Genomic DNA, 24,373 nt, shown 5'->3' with positions numbered 1-24,373 from the left:
AGTCTCTGGGCTGTGCACAGCCTGGGGTCCTTGTGGTGGCACATGGGGGGTCACAGTGGGTTGTCGCTGTCCCTCCTCTCCCAGAAGGCCAGCCTGCCCACTCCCCACACCCCAAGAAGGAAACCCTCCTGGGACCAGAAACACCCAGGTTGTGGACAGCCTGCGACTTCACAGAACCCTGTGGATGGCACAACCTGCTCCAGGGAACCTGGCCCCGGGCGGAGGCGGAGGCGGCAGTGCGGATCTGGGCAGAGGCCAGTGGGTACAGCAGTGTCCCTTCCACACCGGTCCAACCTGCAGGGCACTGGGAGGTCCAGGGCAGGGTCACTTGGGGCTGGATGGGGGGTGGGTGGGAGGGAGTGTGTGGCTCTTCTCCAAGGAGTCCTCCTTTTTTATTTTTTTTTTAATTGTGGTAAAATACACATAACATAAAATAACCTTAATTATTTATAAGTGCACAACTCAGTGGCATTAAGCACATGCACGCTATTGTACAACCATCACCACCATCCGTCTCCAGAACTTTCTCATCTTCCCAAACTGACACTCTGCCCCCATGAAACACTCACTGCCCACCCCCTCCCCCAGCCCCGGCCCCACCCTCTTCCTTTCTGTCTCTGTGAGTGTGACTCCCAGGGATGTCACAGAAGCGGGATCACGTAGGATGTGTCCTTTCGTGGCTGGCTCATTTCGCTCTGCACGGCGTCCTCAAGGTCCATCCACGTTGGAGCAGGTGTCAGAATCGCCTTTCTTTTTAAGGCTGAATAATATTCTGTCTTATGGATGGACCACATTTCACTTATCCATTCATCTGTTGATGGACACGTGTTGTTTTTACCTCTTGGTGATTGTGAATAATGCTTCTGTGAACATGGGTATACGAGGGTCTCTTTGAGACCCCGCTTTCAATTCTTTTGGGTACAGAGCACAAGTGGAATTGCCACGTCACATGGTAATTCTACGTTTAATTTTGGAGGAACCACCACACTGTTTACCACAGCAGCTGCACCATCCCTATGAGAAGACCTCCCTTGTCATGGGGGGCAAATGCCCCTGGAGCACCGCCCCCATCATGGTGCCCTTTGCTTTGCAGTCAGCCTGGGAGGGGTGGAGTTGGGGTGTGAGTTATTTAGAAATGGGTTATGGGGCTTCCCTGGTGGCACAAGGTTAGGAATCCGCCTGCCAATGCAGGGGACATGGGTTCGAGCCCTGGTCCGGGAAGATCCCACATGCCGCGGAACAACGAAGCCCCTGCGCCACAACTACTGAACCTGCACTCTAGAGCCCTCTAGCCACAACTACTGAGTCCGCGTGCCACAACTACTGAAGCCCGCACGCCTAGAGCCCATGCTCCGCAACAAGAGAAGCCACCGCAATGAGAAGCCCGCGCACTGCAACGAAGAGTAGCCCCCGCTCACTGCAACTAGAGAAAGCCTGTGCGCAGCAACGAAGACCCAACACAGCCAAAGATAAATAAATAATTAAACTTTTTAAAAAAAGAAAAAGGAAACGGGTTGTGGTCCTAGATTCCTGAATTCTAGCATAATCATACCCAGCTCGTGGGTTTGGCCTGGAGCCCCACATCCACAGCAGGCACCTTGCCTCAGTGGCTGTTTCCAGACACCTCACCCCACCCTAGACTTACCGAGCTCTCCAGGGTGGAGGCAGGACTAACTCTCCCCGCCCCACCCCCAGCTGCTGGGGGCAGCCAAAGCGGAGGATCCGAGCCCCCTCCACGTTCTGGGATGCTTCCGCGCTAAGCCTGCCAGCCAGGAGAGGCCCTGGGCTCTCCCCCCTCCTCCCTCCTCCGCAGCCCCCCCAGGCTGCTGGGCCACTCACCTCGGACGGACGGACGTGTGAGCCGGGAGCCCAGCGACTTTCCCACACTTTGGCCCCATTCACAGTGTTAAACGGCCCACAAAGGCCAGGCGTGTGCCTCGGAGGCCGCGCTGCCATCTGGCCCGCACTCGGGGAGGGATCAAGCCTTTCATCCGGCCGGGCTGAGATTTAACACCATTCATTTCATATTTCCCACAACTCAAAATTGGATCAAAGCTGCTACTGTCCAGGGGGAGGGGGGAGGGGAGGAAGGCAGGAGGAGTCAGTCCCCCACGGCCCACCCGCCACCCTCACCTCCACCCTGGCCCACTGCGGGTGGGCGTGCAGCTGGGGTGGGGTGGGGTAGGGGCTGGACCACGTCTCTGGCACGTGTCTCCTTTGGGCCGAGAGCTGGCTTGGGGGAGGTGGCCAACTGCCCCTCTGAAGCAGGGCGGGGGGGGACAGGGGGACGGGCCCAGCCTGGGTGCTGCCCTCAGTTCCGGGCAGAGCCCTGGGGCCCCCGCTGCCAGCAGCCAGGCAGTCAAGCACACGCCCCTTGTCCCTGCATTCCCTCTTCCTTGGCCAAGCTCCTCCTTGGCGCCAGGTGCCAGGCTGGCAGGGTGTGGGCGATGGGGACACAGGCAACTAAGCCATTCTGCCCTCCCCCCGACAGTCCACCCCCAGGGAGTCCATAGGCGGGCGAGGGACCCACCAAAACGTGCTGGTCGCCCAGCGTAAGCCCCACTTTTGGTGCAAAAATGGCTCCACGGAGCGTCACCGGGTGCCCCCTGCAGCCTGTGGGATCTGCCAGCCCACGCCGACAGTGCCAGCCAGGGCTGTGGAGCAGAGGGCAGAGCACGTGTCTCCAGCATGCCCATCCCGTTTGCCTGGGTGCCCTCTGCCCTTTTGCATCAAACCTGATCGGGCCGGATATCTGTGGTAGGGGGTCCACCTGCTCGAGAGGAGCCCAGGCTCAGGGTCACCCACCTCCCAAAGCCAGCCTGGGGCCTGTGTCCCCTTCAAGAGAGGGGCTCTGGGGGAAGAGCAGGTGCCAAAGGGTGAATGGGGCTGCCCTCCACTCCCTTCCAAAGTCACCTGAAGCTTCCCCCCCGGGAGCCCCCCAGCCTAATCCATCCCAGTGGGTGACCAGCAGGCTCTTGGGGCTGTCCTGTGCTGGCTCCAAGCCAAGCCTGCCCTGGCCGTCCTGACACCATCCTCCTGCTTCCCGGATGGGCCCATCTCCGGGTCCCCAAAGGCTCCTTGTGCTGCGGACTTCTTGAGCAGGCCCACCAAGCAGGCCACTCATAGCTGTGAGTCACTGCCAAGACCCTTGTTAAGGCCCTGCAATTCCCAGCTGCACTCGGACGTGGCTGCCGTCCAGGGAATTGTGCTCCTGGATTTAAACTCTGGCTAACGCACCCTGACGCCAGCCGCTGGCTGCCCGGGCTGAAGCCCTGCCTCCTCTTTGGACCTTGCTGGGTCCCGCCTTGCCCCTAGAAGGTAGCCCCAGCCCCACCCCCTCCCGCAGTCCCCGCAGAACTGGATTCCTGGCTGCAGAGAATCAAAGTAAAGTGATTGTTTTGGGTGGAGGGGGGCTCCCAACAGGCCCTCCCCTAGGGACCCAGGGTGGGGCTGGTGGCCCCCCAAGCAGCGGCTGGCCCTCAGCTGGGCTGACCAAGTACCGGGATCAGCGGTTCCTCCAGTGGGTCTGAGCAGGTACAGCGTTCGTGTGGGCTCCAGGCAGGAGCCTCATGTCTGCCACCTGGCACCCCCTTCCCCACCACTGGCAAAATGCCTAGGGACAGCAAGCCCTACAAGTGCTCCTAAGGCAGTGCAGAGGGTAGCACGCAGCCGAGGCTTCCCCCGAGTCACGCAGGAGCAGTGACCACACACCTGTACGGAGCACGCCCAGAGCCACGCGCCCGTCCGTGCTCCATGGACAGCCACGGTCAGACTCCCATCCAGATGGGGGGGGGGGACCCTGGAGGCCACCTGCTGATTCAGAGCACCCCAGATGCCACAGCCTGATGAACTGCTCCAGGGAGGAAGGAGTGCAGCTCCTGGGGGGACCGCCTAGGTGCCGGCCTCCATGCTGGGCGTTTTGGGTACTCTGGCTCCCTGAAGCTACCCAGAGCCCAGCCCAGCGTGGCAGCCCATTTTCTAGCTCTGAAGTCACGTGTCTCAGGTGACAGCCTGGGGACTTGCCACATGTGCCAGTAGGTCTGATCCTGAGAGCCTGGGCTCCTCTTCCACCTGTGCAGAGGGAGGTGACAGGTGACTGTTCAGGAAAAGTGCGGCTTCCTCCGTCCCCCTCGCCTGTCAGGGACGGTGCCCATCCTCCTGGAAGCCGCCACACTTGTGCATTCTAAAGCTTCCCCTTATCTGGGCTCCTGGCCTCTGCCAGCCAGCAGCGGGAGTCGCTGGGGAGGGGGGGAGAAGGGAGAGAAGAGGGGATGGGGGGGAGGGGAGGGAGGGAAGGGGAGGGGAGGGGCGCAGCTCCTTCCTGCCCCCACCCTTGTCCCCGCGGCCTGGGAAAAGGCAGCATATTGAGGCGCGGGGCTCCCAGCATCAGGCCCCGGGATGCTAATGAGGGCGAGCGCGTTCCCACAGCCCGGACATTGTGCCGCGCGGCCCACCTGCTCCTCGGGGAGCGCCCATTGTGCCCGCGCCAATTCACAGGCAATTTAGCGTGCGCTAATGGGCCGGCGCCTTTGTGCGGCCCGCGCCGCCATTGGCCGCGGAGTGTGGGAACGGCCGCGGCGCCCGGGCCCCAGGCGCCAGCCCGCCGCCCGCGCCTATATAGGGGCCGGGGCCCGCGCCAGCACGGGACGCGCCCGCTCCGCTCCCTGCTTCCTCGCCTCCTCGCCTCTCCCCGCGCCAGGCATGGCCCCCAGCACCGTGGCCGTGGAGCTGCTCAGCCCCAAAGAGAAAAACCGAGTAAGTGCGCGGCCGCGGCCCCTGCGGCCCCCGCGCTGGCGCGGCCCCGCTGACGCCCCCTCCTCCCGCCCGCAGCTGCGGAAGCCGGTGGTGGAGAAGATGCGCCGCGACCGCATCAACAGCAGCATCGAGCAGCTGAAGCTGCTTCTGGAGCAGGAGTTCGCGCGCCACCAGCCCAACTCCAAGCTGGAGAAGGCCGACATCCTGGAGATGGCCGTCAGCTACCTGAAACACAGCAAAGGTGAGCCGCCCGGCGCCCTGGAGCCCCGGCCCGCGCGCCCCCCGCCCCGCCCCGCCCCGCGCCCCGGGCTCCCCGGCCCCGCTCACCGCCGCCCCGACTCCCCGCAGCCTTCGCCGCCGCCGCCGCCGGCCCCAAGAGCCTGCACCAGGACTACAGCGAGGGCTACTCGTGGTGCCTGCAGGAGGCCGTGCAGTTCCTGACGCTGCACGCGGCCAGCGACACGCAGATGAAGCTGCTCTACCACTTCCAGCGCCCGCCGGCCGCGCCGGCCGCGCCCGCCAAGGAGCCCAAGGCGCCTGGCTCCGCGCCCGCGCCCGCGCCCGCCCCGGCCAAGGCCGCCGCCGCCGCTGCGCGCCAGCCCGCCTGCGGCCTCTGGCGGCCGTGGTGACCCGCGGGCGGCCGCCCTGCCCGGAGGACCAGAGGGCCAGCGCGTTCCTCTGGCAGAGGGAAGGGCCTCCCCATCGTCCGGGCCGCCCCTGGCTTGGACTGGCCCCTTCTCCGGAAGGCTCTCTCTCCAGGCTGGCGGGCCAGCAGGAGGGTCATTCTCAGAGAATGTGCGTGCAGTGTCCTTGTCATTTAGGGCCCATCTTCTGCCAAATGTCTGACCCCATGGGGTTGCTCTGTGTTTGCATTTCAGCAAGTGACTTCTGGGAAGTCCCCACTGCCGGGGTTCTATGATATTTGTAGGCGGCGGGGCTCGGCCAGCCGGCGCCCCATGCATAGAGGGCTTTCTTCAGATCCGGTGCTGCCAGGCCAGTGGGCCTGGCGCAGGCCGTGCCGTGGGCACATTTGCCTTTTGTGAAGGCGGAACTCAAGGTGTATCCTCGTAGGAACGAGTGTCAGCCTGGACGGGCGTGGAAGGACAGGGCAGAGCCGTGGGCGCAAGGCCCCTGGGGATGCTTTGCTGTCTGGTCGGGGCTCACACCGGGGCTGTGTGGGGCGGCTGGGGGTCTCCACCACGATCCTTAAAGGATTCCCGTGTGGGTGGGTGCGCGTGGGCACAACTTTGTACTCAGAATTTGAACTCTCAGTCACGTGGGAGCCACGGGACTGCTCTAAAGACTTCTAATAAAATCCGACTAGTTCAGCCCCCTCCGTGGTCTGTCTCTTGCGCCTCACGCGTGTCCTTGGTGGCCACCGGGCAGGCGGGTCTGCAGGGATGACGTGCAGTGGGCACTATCATGGCATGCAGCCACAGGTGGGCAGTGTCCTTGCCAGTGACCCCCCTGGACACAGGAAGAAGGGCTGGGCTCCTGCTGAGGGGAGAGGGGAGGAAGGAGGGCAGGCAGAGGAGAAGCCCGGAGGGAGGAAGCGGAGGAGGCGACAGGCAGGGAGGGAGGAGGGGGAGCAGAAGCTGGAAATGAGGGGTGAGGGGTCAGGTCAGGAGGCTGGGGAGAAAGTGAGTGAGAGGCAGGGAAGCAGGGGAGAGGCAGGCTGGAAGGGAGAGGGCCTCACGGAACACATTAGGTCCCCCGTGTGCAGTAGGAGGGGACATGGCGGGGGACCTGGGTTCCCGCTCTAGGCCTCTCACTATAGCTCCCTGCAGGTGGGGGTGGTGACGAAGTGACAGGAATGTCCAGCTCTGTCCAGCTGAGAGCAACCCAAAAGCCACAGCCTGCAGCAGACCTCTTGCTGCAGCAAAAAGGGTGTAGCTGGGCCAAACACACAGAAGGTGTTTGCCCCTCCATGGTCCTCCCTGCCCGGCGCCCCTGTCCTGGGACAAGCTCCTGGGGGCACTTTCTCAGCTGGCCCACAGGTGGCCAGCTGCCCTGCCTTCCTGCAGGTGGACCGCTCACCAAGGCTGAAACAGGCAGTGCTGGCAATGAACCTGCCAAGGGCAGGCCCTGGCCTCAGAAAGGGCACCTATTTTTAGGCAGGCCCGGGGTGTTGGTTGAGTCTGCAGGGACCCAGAGGAACCCAGACTGGCCCTCCCTCCTTCCTGCTTGGCGCCTCCCTTTGCTCTGCCTTCCATCCCTTTCTGTCCACTCTGCAGCGGAGGTCCGTAGCGCCCCTTCCAGGCCAGTACTGCTAGTGGCCTCTGGGGTCCCTGCTGAGCCCTGGGAGTGGTGAGCAAGGGATGGGAAGCCCCTCTCACACCCCTCACGTCTATTGCTTGTGCGGCAGGCACATCACTGAAATTAGTGGGGGCAATCGCTGCCCTCGTCGGTGTACCTCCTGGTCAGGCTGACCTGGTCAGGCAGCTGGTGGCATGCTCAGACCGAGGCTGAGGTCCAGAGACTCTAAGTAACTGGCCCAGGGTCACCTAGGAGGCAGGTGCCAAAGCCACCGCGGGCCCTCGGCATGCTTCCAACACTGGGCTCTTTTGCAAAGTGCCCCCTGCCTTTCAGGGGTACACGCCCCTTAAGAAGAGCCTCCACGCCTTCCCAGAGACTAGCCCTGGAAGCCTGTCCCCAACACCATATGGAAGCTTTCTCAGCTTGTTCCCTGCAAACTCCCACAGACTCCCTCTTTTGCCAGAAAATGGCCTCCTCCAGGAAGGCTGCCTGGCTTTCCCCTGCACTTTCTGAGGATCTCACCATCATTCATACATCTTGCCCAGCTGCAAGGGTAGCTCCTACTCCGGGCGGGGTGAGAAAGGCTTCTAGAGGGTAGGGTCCCCAACTCCCCCTGTTTGCATGGGGTTTTTAACACCCACGGTCCTGCACTCCTAGGGAACCAAGCTGGTGGGCCCCAAGCGTCTTCACGTGCCGGTGCCAGACTCACAACCGCAGTCACTAAAGAAACCGATTACCCTGGTGGTCTCCAAACCCCAGGTGCCCCCTCTGCACTAGCTCATATCATTTGAGGTCAGCATCCGGCCAACTCAGTGAAGGAACAACAAAGACGACGACAGCCCAGAGGTTTTGTGTTCAGCTGCCTCGCGGTCCGGTCTGTGGGACCCGCGCCCGCCTGCCTGAGTCGGCCCTCCAGCCGCCACCGTCGCAGCGGCGGGAGGGGCGAGGGCCGGCCGAGCGCTCATTAGCATAATCTATGCGCGGGAGGCGTTTAGCAGTCAAATATATGCGCATATATCTCCATGGCTGATGAGGCTGGCCGAGCACATTCAAAATGGCGGAGTGTGGAGCGAGCGGCAGCGGGAGCAGCGGGGACAGCCTGGACAAGAGCATCACACTGCCCCCCGACGAGATCTTCCGCAACCTGGAGAACGCCAAGCGCTTCGCCATAGACATAGGTCGCCGCGGGCGGGCGAGGGGAGCGGGGCGGCGGGGGCGGGCGCGGGCGCGGGCAGCGAGGCCGGCGGGCCGGGGCGGTGGCAAGGACGAAGGGCGGGGCGCGGGCCGTCGGCGCGCACGGCCTGTCGGGCCTTGTAGTCCGCGGGCAGCCGGCGGCGCCCGCTCGCCGCGGCAGCCGGACTGCAGCTCCCGGCAGGCGCCGCGCGGCCGGAGCGGGGCATGCCGGGGCTCGTAGTCCCGCGGGAGAGGCGGCCTGGTGGCAGCTCTGACATCCCGCCTCAGGAGCGGGGGTGGGGGTCGGCCGCCGGGCGGCGCAGCTCCCCGCCTGCCGGAGATCGGGGGCCGGGTGTCTGGGGCCGGGGCTTTGGAGGACCTGGGCGCAAACCTCAGGTCGGAAGCACCCCGAGCCCCGCCCCCCGCCCCCCGCAGGGCCCTCCTTCCCTCTCCGACGCGTTGACGCCTCCCGGCGACCGCTTTCTCAGATGTGGACACTGAGGCGCGGATACCCGGGCGGTCCGCGGCCGGTCCGTGCTCTCCGGCCCGGGACCCCCGCGCGCCTGGCCCGCCGTGGCCGCTCAGTGAGTGCTGGGACGGACCGTGCGCTTCTTCCCGGAGGGGTTGGGCCGCCCCGCTCCCCTGTCCTTGTGGGGGGGGGGGCGGTCCCTGGAGTCACGGGCTTGGGGGAGGGGCGGCGTCCAGAGAAGTGGGGAGCGTCCTGAGCCCCCACCTGCAAAGCCGGAGGCCGGGCGGAGCCAGGCAGAGGGCGGGCAAGGGCAGCTGTGAGCCTGAGGTCGTCCTCCCGAAGGGGACCCGCCAGCCGGTGCCCGGCTGGACGTTGGGCCAGAGACGGTGAGCGCGGAGGAGCCGCCTGGGGGCTCAAGTCAGCCCCTCGGGGCCCCGTGCACTCCTGATGTGATGGCAGCCCAGTGGCCGTGTGCCCGGAGCTTCCGCACTTCATGCTGCTGCCCTAACCCTGGGGCTGGGGGCTCTGCTCCAACGAGTCGGCACCTAACGTTTCTGAAGCTCCCCCAAAAATTGGCTGGCCACAGGGCTTACCTGGGCGTTCTGCGTGGCCCTAGCTTGTGGCGCGGAAGGAGGGGTGCCTGCCTGTCCTCTAGGGCCAAGCCCTGTCAGGGTTCCTTAGCAGGACACTCAAAGGCACGTTTTCAGTGTCCGTGTTTATTTCCTCTCTGAAATTTCCCCCTGGCTCTGGGTCCTCTGTCTGGTTCTTTAAAAGACGTGATCATTGCTACTAAGGACAAACATTTGTGGTTTTTTTGGGGGGGGGCGGGGTTTGCCCACCCTGCGAGGTTTGTGGGGTCTTCATTCCTCGACCAGGGATTGAACCCGGGCCCTCAGCAGTGAGAGCGCAGAGTCCTAACCACTGGGCCGCCAGGGAATTCGCAAGGACAGACTTTTGTTAGTGTAGCTGATGGGAGGTCACGGCTCAGGGCAGGGGTCCTCCACCCAGGAGTCCGCAAAGCCAGAGCGCTGGTCAGCGGTGTGGTTCACAAGCAGGTTTCCGGTTTCCTCTCCCCTCCCCAAGCCTCTCAGTCCGGCTCTGACGGGGCACCCCTCTCCGCTGGTGGAGTCCCTGCTTCAAAAGCCTCAGGGACGCTTTGTGTCAACACATACTTGAAGCTGACCTGACTCCAGGTTTCTGCTGGGCGGAGGGAGGGTCCCTTGGGTGAAGCAGAAGGGGCCACAGGGCAGGATGTGCACGGAGGTGGCTGGAGGTGGAGGACAGCCCCGCACCAGGCCCCAGGGTTCTGGATGAACTGGCGGGTCCTGGCTCAGGTTCCTCCCATCAGTCGAGGATGCTGTGGGCCCCCGGGGTGGAGCGTGGGGTGGGGTGGCCTGCAGAGCCCATGGCGCCCACCAGCGAGCGTGGGACTGTGCTGGCTCGCCTGGTCACTGCCCTCGGCACGTGTGACGTGTGCGGCCCCGGGCCGAGCTGGCGTTCACTCTAATCACAAGGGACCCTGAGAGCAGATGGGCTCCCGCAGGCGCCCCCTGTGCTGCTCTGTGAACTCACCCCGGCTCAGACTGACCGCACTTCTCTGCTCGCAGCCCCGTGCCCCATCTGCTGTCTCCTGGCTGGGGTGGGAGCCAAGTCTGGGCAGTGCCGGGCTTCGCCCCACTGGGGGTGCATGGTGTGCAGTGCACAAACCCCAACACTGTGTTTTGGTTGTGATTTATAGCTGACTTGAAGAGCACACTGTCTGGAATTGGATTTCTGTGACCTGGGTAACTTTTGATGAGCTTCTCAAAAGATGTGTTCATCCCTTTGCGTTGCCTGTCTTTTTAGGAAACGATTTATTCACAGAGGTGAATCGGGCAACAAGCATTTCAGTGAAAGATGCTCCGGGCCAGGCCGGGATTGGGGGCAGGGAGGAGGGATAAGGAGGCTTAAGGCCAAGTTCTGCGTCTTAAGCTCACGGTCTGGGGATGAGAGCAAGCCCAGGACGACGGTGTTCAGTGACCAAGCGTGGCCCAACGAGGCCAGGTCGCAGGACGTCCCGGGAGGCCCTGTCCACACTGCCAGGCAGGCGGCTCCGATGGGACAGGTGTGATTGGTCTCGGAAGCTGGGGTTTGATTTTTGTTACCTGGAAGAGCTTTGGCCTTAGGATACTGTGTTTCCAAATCTGTGTTTCTGACTTGAGCGTTTGTGGTATATTCTCTTAGTATTCTGTCACAAAACAACAGTTGTTAATAATTTTAGCCGCCTTCTCAAGGCAAGGCGTTTCCCCCTTATTTTGGTCGGGCTGCCTAAGAAACACAGTTTGTTCCAAGGTCACTTTGCAGAGCTGAGCCTTCTGCCTCTCTCTGCTCTGCCGTTCGTGGCTTTCACGCCGTGAATCACCTGTAGCCTCCCAGATGCCGCCTCTCTGACTCAGGAGAGGGGCTCGCCAGAGCTCCTCCTCCAGAAGGACTGCTCTGGGGATCTTTTTAACTTGCCCAAAGGCCTTGTCTGCTTCCTGATATTCTGTCCCTGGTCACACGCCAGGGGCGTCCAGGCTTCCCAGGGGCGTTAACAAGTCCCCGCCGCCCTCTGCAGGGCCTCCCTGGTGAGTCCGGGCCTCAGCTGCTGCTCTCTGGCCCCTTCCTTGCACATTCCTGGTGAAAACAGGCCCTCCCCCGCCCGTCCGCTCTGGGAAAGGCTCCTTGCCTTGCCTTCTCCATCTCTTTCCACAGACCGTCAGTTGTATGCTTTTCAGTAAAAACAGTGGATTTGTCAGCTTTTTCCTTTGGTTCATCCTCAAGATCAGAGTTTGAAACAGAATTTTCCTAAACCACTGACCATCGCCGAGTCACCCAGAAACAGCAGGTTCCTTGCTCGTCAAGGACTCAGTTCTGGTGGAGAAACGGACAATCTCCGTTTCAGTCTGGGCCCTGAGGAGGAACAGAGCTTTTCAAGGAAGGCAGAGTGTGTTTAGGTCTCACAGTTCATTCCCTCCTTCTGTTTGGTGCCCTGCAGGGTTTTCAAGTTCAAGTAGCACCAAACTCCTTGTGGGCAGGACCCAGGTCTGGCAGAGGAGGGCCTGTGGAAGGGCAGCCTCGGGTCCCTTCCAGCCGCGTCTGAATCCGCTGCATCTGTGTCTCCCCCGTAGGCGGGTCGCTGACCAAGCTGGCCTACTACTCCACCGTGCAGCACAAAGTTGCCAAAGTGCGGTCCTTCGACCACTCAGACAAGGTGAGCCTCCTGGGAGGACCCCGGGCCGGCCCTGGAAGCTTCCAGTGCCGATGCCCCTCCCTCCATGCTCCCAGCTTAGTCCCCTTCCATCCCAGCCCTGGCAAGAGCCCCCCCGCCTGCTCGTGCCTCCCCCCCGAATCTCCCACCTGCGTCGGCATCAAGACCCCCACGGACTTCAGGGTAGGCAGAAGTCGTCGGCGCTGCCGAGGGTGCTCAGGGGCTGTGTCTCAGCGTCGTCCCCTCCCCGAGGCAGTGCACACACGTGGGTTCCCCACCCTCACCCCCAGGACACAGAGCAGGACCACGAGCCGCCCTACGAGATCTCCGTCCAGGAGGAGGTTACCGCCAGGCTGCACTTTGTCAAGTTCGAGAACACCTACATAGAAGCCTGCCTGGACTTCATCAAAGACCACCTCGTCAACACCGAGACCAAGGTCATCCAGGCGACCGGGGGCGGGGCGTACAAGTTCAAAGACCTCATCGAAGAGAAGCTGCAGCTGAAGTAAGTGGGGACCTCGGGGCGGGGAGGGGGAGCTTGGGGACCGGTTGGCTTCCGCTCACGGGGTCAGGCCCTGACGTGGTGGCCGCAGTGTCCCATCTCCTGCACCACCCCGTTCGCCCGGTTCTGGGGATTCCTAAGACCTCAGGACCGAGTGAGGCTCTGGGTGGCTGGTGGGCGGCCGCGGGCCTGAGGCCAAGCTCTGGGCCGGCTGCAGTGGGATTCAGGTGGCCGAAGCTCAGGAAGGCTCGGGGGACTGAAGATGGTGGGTGGGGAGAGGCGAGGGCTGAAAGGAAAGGAACGGAGCCCCGAGACCGAGTCTGCCCCGCTCCCGTGGTGACGCGACGCTCGCCGTCCCGCTGGACGGAGGGTCCCGGGGCCACGGCCCTGCCACGGGGGCGGGGAGGCGGGGGCCACTCGTGCCGTGGCCCGTGCCGGTGCCATGGCTGGGCTGCTCCCTGGCAGGGTGGACAAGGAGGACGTGATGACGTGCCTGATCAAGGGCTGCAACTTCGTGCTGAAGAACATCCCGCAGGAGGCCTTCGTCTACCAGAAGGGCTCCAACCCCGAGTTCCGGTTTCAGACCCACCAGCCCAGCGTTTTCCCCTACCTCCTAGTCAGCGTCGGCTCTGGGGTCTCTATCGTGAAGGTGGGGCCTGGCTCGCGGGAGGGGACGGGCCTCCGCAGCGCTTTGTTGAGCACTGGCTGAGTGTCGGAGCCGTGCCGGGCACAGGCACGCGGGCACAGGGAGGCGGACGCAGACCCAGGCCTGCCTCTGGCGCTCACGGGCGCGAGGCCGCACGCGGAGTGCCCGGCGCGGGCGGTCCGCGGGGAGGTGGGCCCCCTACTTCCAGCACGAGCACCTGCCGAGCCCACCCAGACTCGGCCTTCAAGGGCGCTGCCACCCAGGGCGGGGGATACCCCTGAGCCACCGCATCCCCGGGACCTGTTGGGCAGTGGCTGGGGGCCCCCTTGCTAACGCACCTGCCCTCGTTTCGCTCCAGGTGGAGACAGAGGACAGGTTCGAGTGGATCGGCGGCAGCTCCATCGGGGGCGGCACCTTCTGGGGGCTTGGGGCTCTGCTCACCAAAACTAAGGTATTTGGGCAGCTGCAGGAGGACGCCCCTGGCCCCGCGGAACAGCCTGTTTCCTGGTGCCCTCAGCAAAGGGGTGGCGGCTCTGGGGTCGGAGGCTTGTGCTTGGCTGGGAGGGTTGCGAAAGTGGCTCTTCCCTGTGCCTCGTCCTGCTTCCCCAGTCTCTGAAGGATGGGCGTCCAAGTGGCCAGAGTGTCACCCAGCTGGGTGGTCCACAGAGGCTGCCCGTCTCCCCCCACCTCTGGGCCATGACAGGAGAGGGCCTTCCCTACCCAGCGCCGCAGCTGGCCTCCTTCCGTGGGCTCATCCAGGGCCGTGGGGCTCTGCCAGCTTGCGGCGCCTCAGGTGCTCCCGTCTGCTCTGTCCCCACAGAGCTTTGACGAGCTGCTGCACCTGGCCTCCAGAGGCCAGCACGCGAACGTGGACATGCTGGTGCAGGACATCTACGGGGGGGCCCACCAGACCCTGGGGCTGAGCGGCAACCTCATTGCGAGCAGCTTCGGGAAGTCGGCCACCGCGGACACAGGTACTGGCCTCTCGCCCGCTCTCGCTCCCAGAGGCGCACGGCGCCCACCTGGCCGCTTGCCCAGCGTGCTGCTTCCGTCCCCCCAGAGTTCTCCAAGGAGGACATGGCCAAGAGCCTGCTGCACATGATCAGCAATGACATCGGGCAGCTCGCCTGCCTGTACGCCAAGCTCCACTGCTTGGACCGGGTGTACTTCGGCGGCTTCTTCATCCGCGGCCACCCCGTCACCATGCGCACCATCACCTACAGCATCAACTTCTTCTCCAAGGTAACGGGCCGCCGCGTCCTTCCTCTGCTCTGCCCGCCCCGGGCCCGGCCCCCCGTGTCTCCAAACTCGCAGGCCTGAGAGGGGACGGGAGCAAGGCGGGACCCGGCTGAGCACCCCCTAGCCCCTGCCCCCAGCCCCTTCCCACCCACTAGCTCCGGGCATCCTGCGCATGGAGCGCCGTGGCCATCCCTGAGTTTGGCGCGTTGCCGGGGGTGGGGTCTAGGGACTGCCTCCCAGTGTCCGCGAGCTCCAGGTGAGGTTCTAGGTGTCGGTCACGGCGTGGGGGGGTGTGGCCCCCAGCAAGGGTGGGGAACTGGGTGGGTGTCCGTTTTGTGGAAGAAGTTACTCACCCTCTCAACCAGGGCTCCCCACGCCCCGGGCCGCGGACCGGTACCGGTCTGCGGCCTGTTAGGAAGCAGGCCGCTCCCCATCTCACACATTACCACCCGAACCATCACGCCCCCCCCCACCCCACCCCCGTCCATGGAAAAGTTGCCTTCCGTGAAACCGGTTCCTGGTGCCAAAAAGGCTGGGGACCGCTGCTCTAAACGATGGGCCCTTGAATTCCGCGTGTGCAGACAGCCCCGTGGACAAGCGCCGAGTTGGGAGGGAGGCCACCTTTGTCGGGTGGACTTGCAGCCTCGGGCTGAGTGGCGCTACAGGGGCCTCTCCGTGGCAGGGGGAGGTCCAGGCGCTGTTCTTGAGGCACGAAGGCTACCTGGGCGCCATAGGAGCGTTTCTTAAAGGAGCCGAGCAAGACAGTGAGTACGGCGTGGCCGTGGGGCGTGGCCTGTGTTGGGCAGCGGCATCGGGAGGCGGGGGGCCCTTGGGGAGTGACTGGAGCGGCTGCTCGTGCTGAGTGACGATCGAGGGCTGTGGGTGGACGTGGTGTCTTCGTGGGCCGTCCCCGGCAGCGGCAGGAGCCTTTGCTGTGACTCTCCTGCGGGGCCAGTGAAACCGACTCGCGTGGGCGCCACGTCATCGACCCGTGGGTCCCTGTGAGCGACGGGGCTCCGTGCAGGGGCTGCGCACATGGCCTCGCCTCCGAAGGCCTCGGCCCTCCGGCTCCTCCCGGCCGTCTGCCCAGCTGTCGCTTCAGATGCACATCCGGTCTGTCCTCTTTGAAGGACACGAGAAGGAATCGCAGGCGTGATTCTGCCCGAGGAAGCACAGGGCAGACTGCTTGGGGGTCAGCGGCAGTCAGAGCAGCCCAGGCAGACCTTCACTGCGTCCCTAAGTCCAGCTTCTTACTTGAGATAAATCACGGATACCTTTCGGAAGCTACTGCCCAGCTTGCGAGGTCTCCGTGCCAGTAAGAAATAACGCGACAGAGCAACGCCCCCGGCTCGCCTGGCGCCAGGGGGACCTTCGGCAGCTGGTCCTCCCGGAGGCAGTCCGGCCGCCCAAGGCTTGCCGAGCCGCTCGCCCCTCGGTTGACGCCGGCTCTCTTGTCCGCAGACCCGAACCAGTACAGCTGGGAAGAGAACTACGCCGGCAGCTCCGGGCTCATGAGCTCGTCGCCCGAGCTCTGCCCGACGCAGCGGGCCAGGAGCGGCACTGTGAGTACGGGGTCGGTGGCCCCGGGTCCCGCGTGCGCCGCCTCCGCTGGGGCCTCCTGGCGGTCCCCGAGGAGAGCCCCTGTGCTGCCGTGGCCGGGCTCAAAGGTGCCTCCTCCTGGTGCAGGCCGGTCACGAACCGCAGACTGGGGCCGAAGGGAGACGTTTGCAGCCTGCAGCCGGCTGTCCTCGTCCTCCCGTAGCGTCGCACGTTCTTCGGGCGTTCAGCCGGAGCCCTCGGCGCCACGCAGTCCCCGCCGTGTTTGCAGGGAGAATAGAAAGTTTCGGGAGCACAGGGGGTCTTTCCTAGGGCTCTGGGACCGTTCACAGCAGAATCGGGTTAAAACCGTGGGTCGCGGGCACCAGCCTGGACCCCTTCTCTTAGACCACGTTCTCTGCGTGATGGTTTCAAGGCGGTACCGGGCATGCAGAGTCTGCGAATTTCCTCAGGAGATTCCACCCTTTCCTCAGTCGCCCCTTGGGGTGAGGCCCACCATGTCTGGATGGGGGCTCCCCTGGCCAGCCGAGTGGTGGGGGGAGGGTGTCCCAGCTGGGACGGGGTGGTACTGCCGTGGCCCCGTCCTGGCCCAGATCATCGCTGGACGAGCTGTTGCCGGCTTACTGACATCACGCCCCTGAGAACCCAGGGAGCGGTTTATCAGAATCGCACGGGGGGCTGGAGGACAGGCCCAGGCCTGCAGCTGCCTGGCCTGGCCTGGCGTGTGCACACAGGTCGGGACGCCACCTTCAGGACAGGTTGCTGGCCGTTTGGAGGGAAAGTTGCTTTTCAGTCGTAGACGCAGATTCTCTTGGAAATCGGTGTAAACGTGGCAAGAATGTGCCTCATCCGCCTCTCACTTCCTGGGGCGAGTCCCCCGCGTGTGGCACCACGAGTTCCCACAGCTCCGCACCACGTCTTTCGCAGCCAGCTGTGCGGGGGTAGCTGGGCCCTTCCCCAGGGCAGGCGCCAGGGGCAGGTTTGGCAAGGCCCAGGCCCGGTCGGAGCCGTGACGGGCGTGCAGAGAAAGGCCTTCACGTCTCTGACTTGTCGAAGGGCGACGTGGATGCCGGCCACACGGCCGGCAAGATGAAATGGGTGGGCGGGCCGGAAGCCTTTCCGCCAGCGCTGACGTGCAACACGGCCCCTCTCCGTGACAGCTTGGGCCCCCCACGCGCCTGTCGTGCTGGGGTGGCCCTGCGAGTGGGCGTGGGGATCCCCAGGGGCAGGGGACCAGGCCGTTTCTCTGGGTGTCCACAGCCAAGGCCAGGCCGGGCTCAGGTCTGAGCTGCCACTCATCGGGGGGCAGGGCAGCCCTGCAGGCCAGCCGGGCAGGAGGCAGCCGTTGCCACCTTTGACCCCCATGGAAACACACCGGCTCCTTCCCTGCTAAACGTGCGGTCACATGGTGCGTCCCCAAAGCCGATCTCTCCCTCGCGGGGTGGATCTTCTCATCCAGACCATCCCTGGTCCGAGCACACCTGCCGCCTCACCCTGCTAGTGGGCCGGTCAGCAGCACAGGGCCAAGTCCCCGGTGGGCAGCTCCCTGGAGGGTGGGGGGCAGGAGGGGTGCCTGGAGGACGAGCCCTGAGCTCACTCGCTTGTCACGTCCCTGGAGCAGCTGCCTGCCACAGTTCTCATCCGAGAACGGGGCCAGGCGCACAGGACCCTTCGTTTGAAAGACACTGCCGTGGGCATCGAGCATCCCGGCCTTGCTGAGCGTGGCAGGGGCAGTGGGTCTGGATGCGGGGCGTGGGGGGAAGGGGCGGTGTGTCCTCGCCTGGGAACCGACCCTGGGCAGGAGCTGCAGGGCAGAGCCCGGCGGGCAGGGAGGGAGGACCAGAAAGGCGGTCGGTGTGCAGGGGTTCAGAGCGCGGAGCAGAGAGTACGGGGTGCGGCAGGAAGACAGGGAGGGCGTGAGCGGACCCAGGGTCGGGGCATCGGGCTCAGGCCCCCGGACAAGTGGAGGGTTCGCCCGGGCTGAGAGAGGCCGTGAGAGGGCGGGCAGGGCCCAGGGCCGGGGAGGGACCGGGGTCTCCGTTAGCCGCGCACGGCAGCTTCCCTTCGTGTAGAGAAGCCAGTTCCAAGACCTGTAGGAGGGGGTTTTGGTCTTTCAGAAAAGACACGGCTGACGTGCTCGCCCGCTTCTCGTCCTCCCAGTTCGACTTGCTGGAAATGGACCGTCTGGAGAGGCCGCTCGTCAACCTGCCTCTCCTCCTGGACCCGTCCTCCTACGTGCCTGACACGGTCGACCTCACGGACGACGCGCTGGCCCGAAAGTACTGGCTCACCTGCTTTGAGGAGGCCCTGGATGGGGTGAGGGCCGGGGGCGGGGGTGAGGTTGGGGTGAGGGCCGGGGGCGGGGCTGGACGCCCCCAGGAAGAAGACATCCGTCCGTCCAGGAAACTGGCTGTGGGCCTTTGAGGTCCTGGCTATCCCTGACCGTCTCAGGTTCCCAAGGGGCGGTGAGAGGCGGGATGGAGGAGAACAGGCGTTTCCAGGAACCTTTGATTTGAGGTGTAATTCGCAGTTCCCAGGTGGGAACCTGACTGAGTAGTTTGTTGGGACGTGGTGTCAGCGAGGTGCGTCCTCATCAGCTCGCAAGTGGCTTTCCCGGCTACCGTGTCTCTGTAAAAAGCAAGCAGTTCGCACACGGCTCAGGGGGGTCAGGTCTCAAGGCCGTGGGAGGCTCCTGGGAACACCCATTCCTCCATGAAGCCCCTCAGAGAGGCCCATGGGGTCTGTCTTCAGGGCGAGGCGTCCCACCCTGCTCTGGACCCTGCACACCACCAGTCCCCTCAGCAGAGCAGGAGCTGGTGTCCAGTGGGCCCTGGGGCTGGTATCGGAGGACACGGATATGAGCTTTGGGTCAGGGCTGGCGGCAGCCCCGTTCCCACCTGGCAAGGGAAGCCCCCAGTGGCTGCCACCAATGCCTGCCATCCATGGGCTGGGCGCTGCCCTGAGCACTGCTGGCCGCCCCGTCCCTGGTAGGTCGTGAAACGCGCCGTGGCGAGCCAGCCGGGCTCCGTGGACGCAGCCGAGAGGGCCGAGAAGTTCCGCCAGAAGTACTGGGACAAGCTGCAGACGCTGCGGTACCAGCCCTTGTGAGTGGCCCGCCCGCTTGCCCTGGGCCAGAGCCCCGAGAGGCGGCCTCTGCGGGGACGCGCGCTCGCACCCGAGGGCCGAGTCCCTCCAAGTCTCCCAGGAAGCTCTGCGCCCCTCCCCTGGCACACGCTCGGGGACGCTCAGCACGACCGGGTGCCGGCTCGGCCTCACCGCCCCGCTGGCCGCCTGGGCTTCTCCTGTTGGCGCCTGGACGCCACGAGGACGCCCCTGGGGGTGGAGGGCGCGATGGGCAGCGCAGTCAGCCGTCCAGCCCACTCAGCCGCCCTCCGCCTGGCTCTGTCTTCAGCGCTTATGGGACCCTGACCGTGCGCAGCCTCCTGGACACGAGGGAGCACTGTTTGAACGAGTTTAACTTCCCGGACCCCTACTCCAAAGTGAGCGCCCCCTTCTCGTGGGTGGGCACATGCTTGCAGGGGGCCGTGGGGACCGGGGCGTCAGTCCCGTCCTGTCCAGCGAGCGGGTGTGCTGGCAGCCAGGCTGCATCCTGGAGCCGCCCTGGTGAGGGTCCATCTCCCAGGAGCGCTGGGCCGCGGCCGCTCGGTCGGCAGCACGGGCTGAACAGCTGTGGACCGAAGCCGGCACCACTGTGACCTCGTCAGCAGCGTGTCCTGGGGCCTCTGACCAGCAGCCGGTGAGGGTGGCGGGCGTGTGGCACTGAGGCCCCCTCCCCTCTTCCTGGCCTCCTGAGCTCAGCCGGGAAACTCAAAGAGTTGGTGCCTGAGGATGTCCGTCCTGGCCACGAGCCACCCAGGGCCTGGCTGGTGGCCTGGAGGTGCCTCCCTGGGCTCTTTGACCAGGAAGCCACGTGCCCTGGAGCTGTGGGTGGGGTCCAGGGCCAGCCGACCCCAGCTCACTGCCACCTCCTCCCTGCCCTGGCACAGGAGTGTCTGGGGACAGTGGGTCTGGGTGCTGAGGATCTCACGGTCAGGGCAGCGGGCACCCGTGGGGGTGTGGGTCCTGCGCCCTCAGCCACGGCGCGGTCACACCTGAGCCTCCGCCCTCAGTGCACACTTCACACCTGCACCGATATCAGCGTGCCCCCCTCGCTTGCTCTCAGCCCGCGCGGTTCCGAGTCAGCGCTGCTTTTAACCTGACGCGATCTGGGTTTGTTTAGCCTCCTGCGGTGACGTCACATGGGCGTCTTCCGTCCCCCAGGGCAGGCTCGCTGTTGGTGGCGTCTCCGCAGCCTCCCGGCACGGTGCCCTCCTCTCCCCGCTCTGCCCAGGGCCTCGGGGAGGCCAGGCCACGTCTTCATTCGCGTCTCCCCGCAGGTGAAGCAGAAAGACAACGGCGTGGCATTAAAGTGTTTCCAGAGGGTGATCCACTCTCTGGACGCCCTGGGCTGGGAGGAGAGGCAGCTGGCCCTGGTGAAAGGGCTGCTGGCGGGCAACGTCTTCGACTGGGGAGCGAAAGCCGTCTCTGAGTAGGTGCCCGCCGTCCTCCCAGCCCCCGCAGGCCCGTCCCCTCCCCTCCTCCTTCCAGCTCAGCCTTAGAGCCACCGCCCCTGGGCCCGAACTGACGCCGGGGCCTCGCGTGGCTCTGGCAGTCCCAGCCTCGGCCGGCCCAGCTTGGCCCTCGAGGAGGTGGCAGTGGGGGCACTGGGGGTTCTCGGGGGATGGGGTGCTGCTCGGGGCTTGCTGGGCACGTGTGGCCTCGGGAACGGATGGGACAGTTGCTGGGACCCCGCCTCCCTGCCCGCCCGCACGCAAGAGTATGCGCGTGGAGGGCTGCAGGTGTGGGTGTTTTCAGTGTGAAACTCCACGTTCACAGTGACTGTGGAGTGGGCTTAGACGATACTGGGTGTTTGGAGTAAATAGGTGCCTTGTGAAGTTCAGCGGTGGGCACGCGTCTCCCCAGCCCCCCAGGGGTCCTGTCCCGGGGCCCGCCGTCTGGTGCCTTCCCCGGGGCTCCCGTGCAGGGGCCTTGCTGGGTCACCCAACGTGCGCTTTCGGACCCGGACACCCAGGACAGCCGCCGCCCCCTCCCTGCCCTCGGCACTGGCTGCCCCTTGGGCGGCACGTTGGGGCGAGGCTGGTGGCCGGTGCTCCCCGGGGGCCTGGCCTGTGGCTGCAGGCACCGAGGCTTCCCCGTGCCACCTCCCCCGTCCTCGAGCTGACGCGGCAGCACTGACGGGTGACAGTGCGCTTGTCCAGCCGGGAGGGGCTTCGTGGCCCACGGGAGCGACGGAGGCCAAGGTCCGGGGCTTTGGTGACTTTGTTTTCTCCTCCCCTGTGCAGTGTCCTTGAATCTGATCCCCAGTTCGGGTTTGAGGAGGCGAAGAGGAAGCTGCAAGGTAGGGGCGCCCAGGGCTCTCCCCCGGTGCCAGGACTCGGGCCGGTGGGGGGAGTAGCGAGGCGGCCGCGCGTCCCCGCTGAGCTGGGGGGAGGTGAGGACCGCCTCCCCGGAGAGGCCGGCGGGCGGGTGACCGCGTCCCTGTGTCCCACAGAGCGGCCCTGGCTCGTGGACTCCTACAGCAACTGGCTTCAGAGACTGAAGGTACATGGAGCTGTGCCCCCCTGTCCTGTGCCCTAGGGGCCCGGGCGGGGAGGTGGCGCGGGCGACGGGCGCAGAGCTGCCTGGGGTGGGGAGCAGGCCCGCGCGGTGCACCGAGGGCCCCCCAAGAGTGTCCCCCCAGCCCCCCGCCCCGAGCTACAAGCACGAGCTGACTTCCCTGCTCCAAGCCTGACTTCTGCGGGACAGCGATGAGGTCACTGGCCTCAGGTCAGAGGTCCTTCGGGCTAGCAGTTCTGGAAGAGGCCGGGGCTGCCCCTGTGCCCCCAGTGCCCGCAGGACCCAGCAGCCCTCGCCCGGCCGCGGGAGTGGAGTGTGGAGGTGTCTGGAACGCTTGGACGCGCCTGTGCCCAACTGAACGTCCTGGTTTTGTCTTACAGGGGCCCCCTCACAAATGTGCCTTAATTTTCGCAGATAACAGTGGAGTAGACGTCATTTTGGGAGTCTTCCCCTTTGTCAGGGAGCTTCTCTCTAGAGGGACGGAGGTGAGTGTGCAGGGCCGCGCAGCGCGTCCCTTGCCCGGCTCCTGCGCTCGGTGGGGTTGGCGTTGCCCTGGGCCCCTCCGCGTGCAGGTAGGTGCCGGGTAGGCAGTGGCACGGCAGAGCAGAGGAGGAGACCTGGCCGGTCACGTCCTGGGGCTTGGGTCAGCCTGACCGCGGGGCCCTGGGGCCGTCTCCATCCTGCCCCAAGAGCCGGCCCAGCCGTGAGAGGTCGCCGGAGGCCGTGCTCCTCCGCCGGCAGCCCCAGGTGGGTGGGTGGGTGGCGGGCGGGCGGGCAGGCGGGCGAGCCCAGGCTGGCTCAGTACTGCCGGCGGCCAAGGCCCCTCAAGAGCCCGGGCGTCCTGCCGCAGGTCATCCTGGCGTGCAACTCGGGACCCGCCTTGAACGACGTGACCTACAGCGAGTCCCTCATCGTGGCCGAGCGCATCGCGGCCATGGACCCCGTCGTCCGGTAAGCTGGGCGGGAGGCTGGGCCCGGCGCGGGGAGGCGGGGGCGCGGCGGGGCGGCCTCCCGGGGCGCCGCCTCACGGGTGCCGACCCTGTGCTCGGCAGCTCGGCGCTCAGAGAGGAGAGGCTGCTGCTCACGCGGACGGGCTCCAGCTCCCCGTGTCTCGACCTCAGGTGCGTGGCCCCTCCGCCCCCGGGTCCCCCTAGTCCCCCTAGTCCCCGCGGAAGTCAGCTCTGCCAGCCGCAGCCCCGGGCGGGGTCCAGGCGCCTCTTCCCTCGGGCACCTGGCCGAGGGTGGGCTCAGTGAGACCCTGGGAGGAAGGAGCAGGGGCCCCGTGTCCCCACCTTGGATAATTATCCTTAGATAATCAGTTCATCACTGTAGTGCTTTCCACCCTGGGGCTTCCAGAACCTGGAGCGGCCCGTGTGAAGGAGGACACATCTGGGCTCTGGGACCGTTAGCCTCTCAGTCTGTTCCGGAGCTGATTCTCCAGTGTTGACTTAATCCCCTTCCAGGTCCACTATTATCCAACAAGGAGAGACAATAAAAACCTGTAAAAAGGACTCAGATTCTTTAAAGTTCAAAATACAAAAGTGTCATTAAGGCCCAGTTTTCAGAACCGGCTTCCTTGTAGTAACGGGAGCTCAGCTGCCATGGGGCCCCGAGACCCTGGGCCCCGGGCCCCGGGAGGGCGGCTGCCGGGCTGGCTGTCCGGGGAGCAGGCTGGACCCAGGGCCCACGTAGTTGGGGGGCTGAGGGTCGGGGGTCTCCGGCATTCCCGCCAGTCGCCGCCCTTGGCGGGAGGCAGGGTGCGACATCTGCCCCGGGTGCGGCTTAGTGCAGGGTGCCAGGCCCCCCGCCTGCACCCTCCTCACTGCCCCCTTCCTCCCCGAAGCCGCCTGGACAAGGGGCTGGCCGTGCTGGTGCGGGAGCGTGGCGCCGACCTGGTGGTCATCGAGGGCATGGGCCGCGCCGTCCACACCAACTACCACGCGGCCCTGCGCTGCGAGAGCCTCAAGCTGGCCGTCATCAAGAACTCGTGGCTGGCCGAGCGGCTGGGTGGCCGGCTCTTCAGCGTCATCTTCAAGTATGAGGTCCCGGCCGAGTGAGGCGCCGCCGCCGCCGCCGGGCTGCTCTGCCCGCCGCGTCAGGAGCGTATCTCGACTGCAACAGGGACCTGCGTTCAAATCAGAATATTTATATTGTGCTTCTGTGAGAGAGCCGGCTGCACCCAGGTGTGGGCTCAGCGCTCGTGGCCTCGGGCTTGGTGTTTCTTCAGTGCTGCCGTGTTCGTGGTGGGGAGACACGACTTTTGTCCCGTGAGACGTTCTTATTGGAATATATTTAACTGTTAAATAATCTTTTATATATATATACATATATATATATATATATAAATATAAATATATACATATACGCCTCTGACGGGACGCTGAGGTCAGGGCACAGCGAATAGTTTCCAGAGTGAGAACAGAGCGTCTCTGCCTTTGCTGTTTGGTGTGAGGGTGGGCAGCCCCCCTGGGGGGCCCTGCCCACCCCTCCCCCAGGGAACCCAGCAGTGGGGCCTCTCCCTAGGTGATCTCTAGAACTCTTAGGCCCAGCTTGGCCCATGGGCCATGGCCGCTGCGCTGTCACCTGGCCTCCAGCATCTCTCCCCGGCATGTCTATCTGGAGAAGGCCTCCCCCTGTGCCCCTGTCCCGCCTGGCCCCGCTGCACACGGGAGGGACAGACAGGCTTCGAGCAGCACTCCTGACTCCAGAGCTGCTGAGAGGAGGCCACCGGCTTCGAGGCCCTCGAGGACTTTCAGGGGCTTGGTGGCTGGTCCACTGTCCTGCTCAGAGCACCTCAGACCACGTGGGTTCTGTCGCCACGGCCTTGAGCCCATGCCCAGAGCCCTGCCTAACGGCAGGCGGGCGGGGGGCTCACTGGGCCCCGTGCTGGAGGTGCTGCGAGATGGCGGG

At 65.0% G+C, this 24,373-nt stretch overlaps 2 protein-coding genes and 1 long non-coding RNA gene across 4 annotated transcripts; 2 read left to right on the top strand and 1 right to left on the bottom strand.

Annotated features, from left to right (window-relative positions):
- Window positions 1-609: 609 nt before the first annotated feature.
- On the bottom strand, window positions 610-4,249 carry LOC130704659 (uncharacterized). The gene is made up of 3 exons (XR_009005101.1): window positions 3,712-4,249; window positions 1,840-2,000; window positions 610-811 (listed from the first exon to the last, which is right to left on the bottom strand). It is a non-coding gene; the product is annotated as an uncharacterized LOC130704659 (long non-coding RNA).
- A 186-nt stretch (window positions 4,250-4,435) lies between these two features.
- Window positions 4,436-5,384, top strand: HES5 (hes family bHLH transcription factor 5). Its single transcript, XM_057532255.1, has 3 exons — window positions 4,436-4,755; window positions 4,831-4,996; window positions 5,104-5,384. Exons 1-3 carry the CDS (start codon window positions 4,516-4,518, stop codon window positions 5,382-5,384), a joined length of 687 nt encoding a protein of 228 aa, XP_057388238.1. The 5' UTR covers window positions 4,436-4,515.
- A 2,667-nt stretch (window positions 5,385-8,051) lies between these two features.
- On the top strand, window positions 8,052-23,866 carry PANK4 (pantothenate kinase 4 (inactive)). Of its 2 annotated transcripts, none has more exons than XM_057527212.1 (19): window positions 8,052-8,189; window positions 11,803-11,885; window positions 12,173-12,387; window positions 12,850-13,033; window positions 13,389-13,481; window positions 13,851-14,004; window positions 14,091-14,272; window positions 14,952-15,033; window positions 15,731-15,831; window positions 17,987-18,142; window positions 18,818-18,930; window positions 19,239-19,326; window positions 20,224-20,375; window positions 21,190-21,245; window positions 21,399-21,448; window positions 21,844-21,948; window positions 22,314-22,414; window positions 22,516-22,584; window positions 23,307-23,866. In XM_057527212.1, the coding sequence occupies exons 1-19, from the start codon at window positions 8,066-8,068 to the stop codon at window positions 23,518-23,520; spliced, it is 2,322 nt and encodes a 773-aa protein (XP_057383195.1). In that variant the 5' UTR covers window positions 8,052-8,065; the 3' UTR covers window positions 23,521-23,866. The 2 variants fall into 2 exon arrangements, with proteins under 2 accessions (XP_057383195.1, XP_057383199.1); XM_057527216.1 differs by lacking the exon at window positions 23,307-23,866 and adding an exon at window positions 22,820-23,241.
- Window positions 23,867-24,373: the final 507 nt, after the last annotated feature.

This window comes from Balaenoptera acutorostrata, chromosome 1, assembly GCF_949987535.1.
Source record: "Balaenoptera acutorostrata chromosome 1, mBalAcu1.1, whole genome shotgun sequence".
In the NCBI taxonomy this organism is placed as follows: Eukaryota; Metazoa; Chordata; class Mammalia; order Artiodactyla; family Balaenopteridae; genus Balaenoptera; species Balaenoptera acutorostrata.
This window is presented reverse-complemented; position numbering and strand designations above follow the sequence as displayed.

What these genes read in the sequence shown, in the direction of transcription:
- HES5 (XM_057532255.1), top strand. Translation starts at nt 4,516, where the DNA reads ATGGGCCGGCGCCTTTGTGCGGCCCGCGCCGCCATTGGCCGCGGAGTG. An exon ending in GCCCCAAAGAGAAAAACCGA is followed by an intron (nt 4,756 to 4,830) that starts GTAAGTGCGCGG and finishes TCCCGCCCGCAG; the next exon opens with CTGCGGAAGCCGGTGGTGGA. An exon ending in CTACCTGAAACACAGCAAAG is followed by an intron (nt 4,997 to 5,103) that starts GTGAGCCGCCCG and finishes GACTCCCCGCAG; the next exon opens with CCTTCGCCGCCGCCGCCGCC.
- PANK4 (XM_057527212.1), top strand. Translation starts at nt 8,066, where the DNA reads ATGGCGGAGTGTGGAGCGAGCGGCAGCGGGAGCAGCGGGGACAGCCTG. An exon ending in CTGGGGTCTCTATCGTGAAG is followed by an intron (nt 13,034 to 13,388) that starts GTGGGGCCTGGC and finishes GTTTCGCTCCAG; the next exon opens with GTGGAGACAGAGGACAGGTT. An exon ending in ACTGGCTTCAGAGACTGAAG is followed by an intron (nt 21,449 to 21,843) that starts GTACATGGAGCT and finishes TTTGTCTTACAG; the next exon opens with GGGCCCCCTCACAAATGTGC.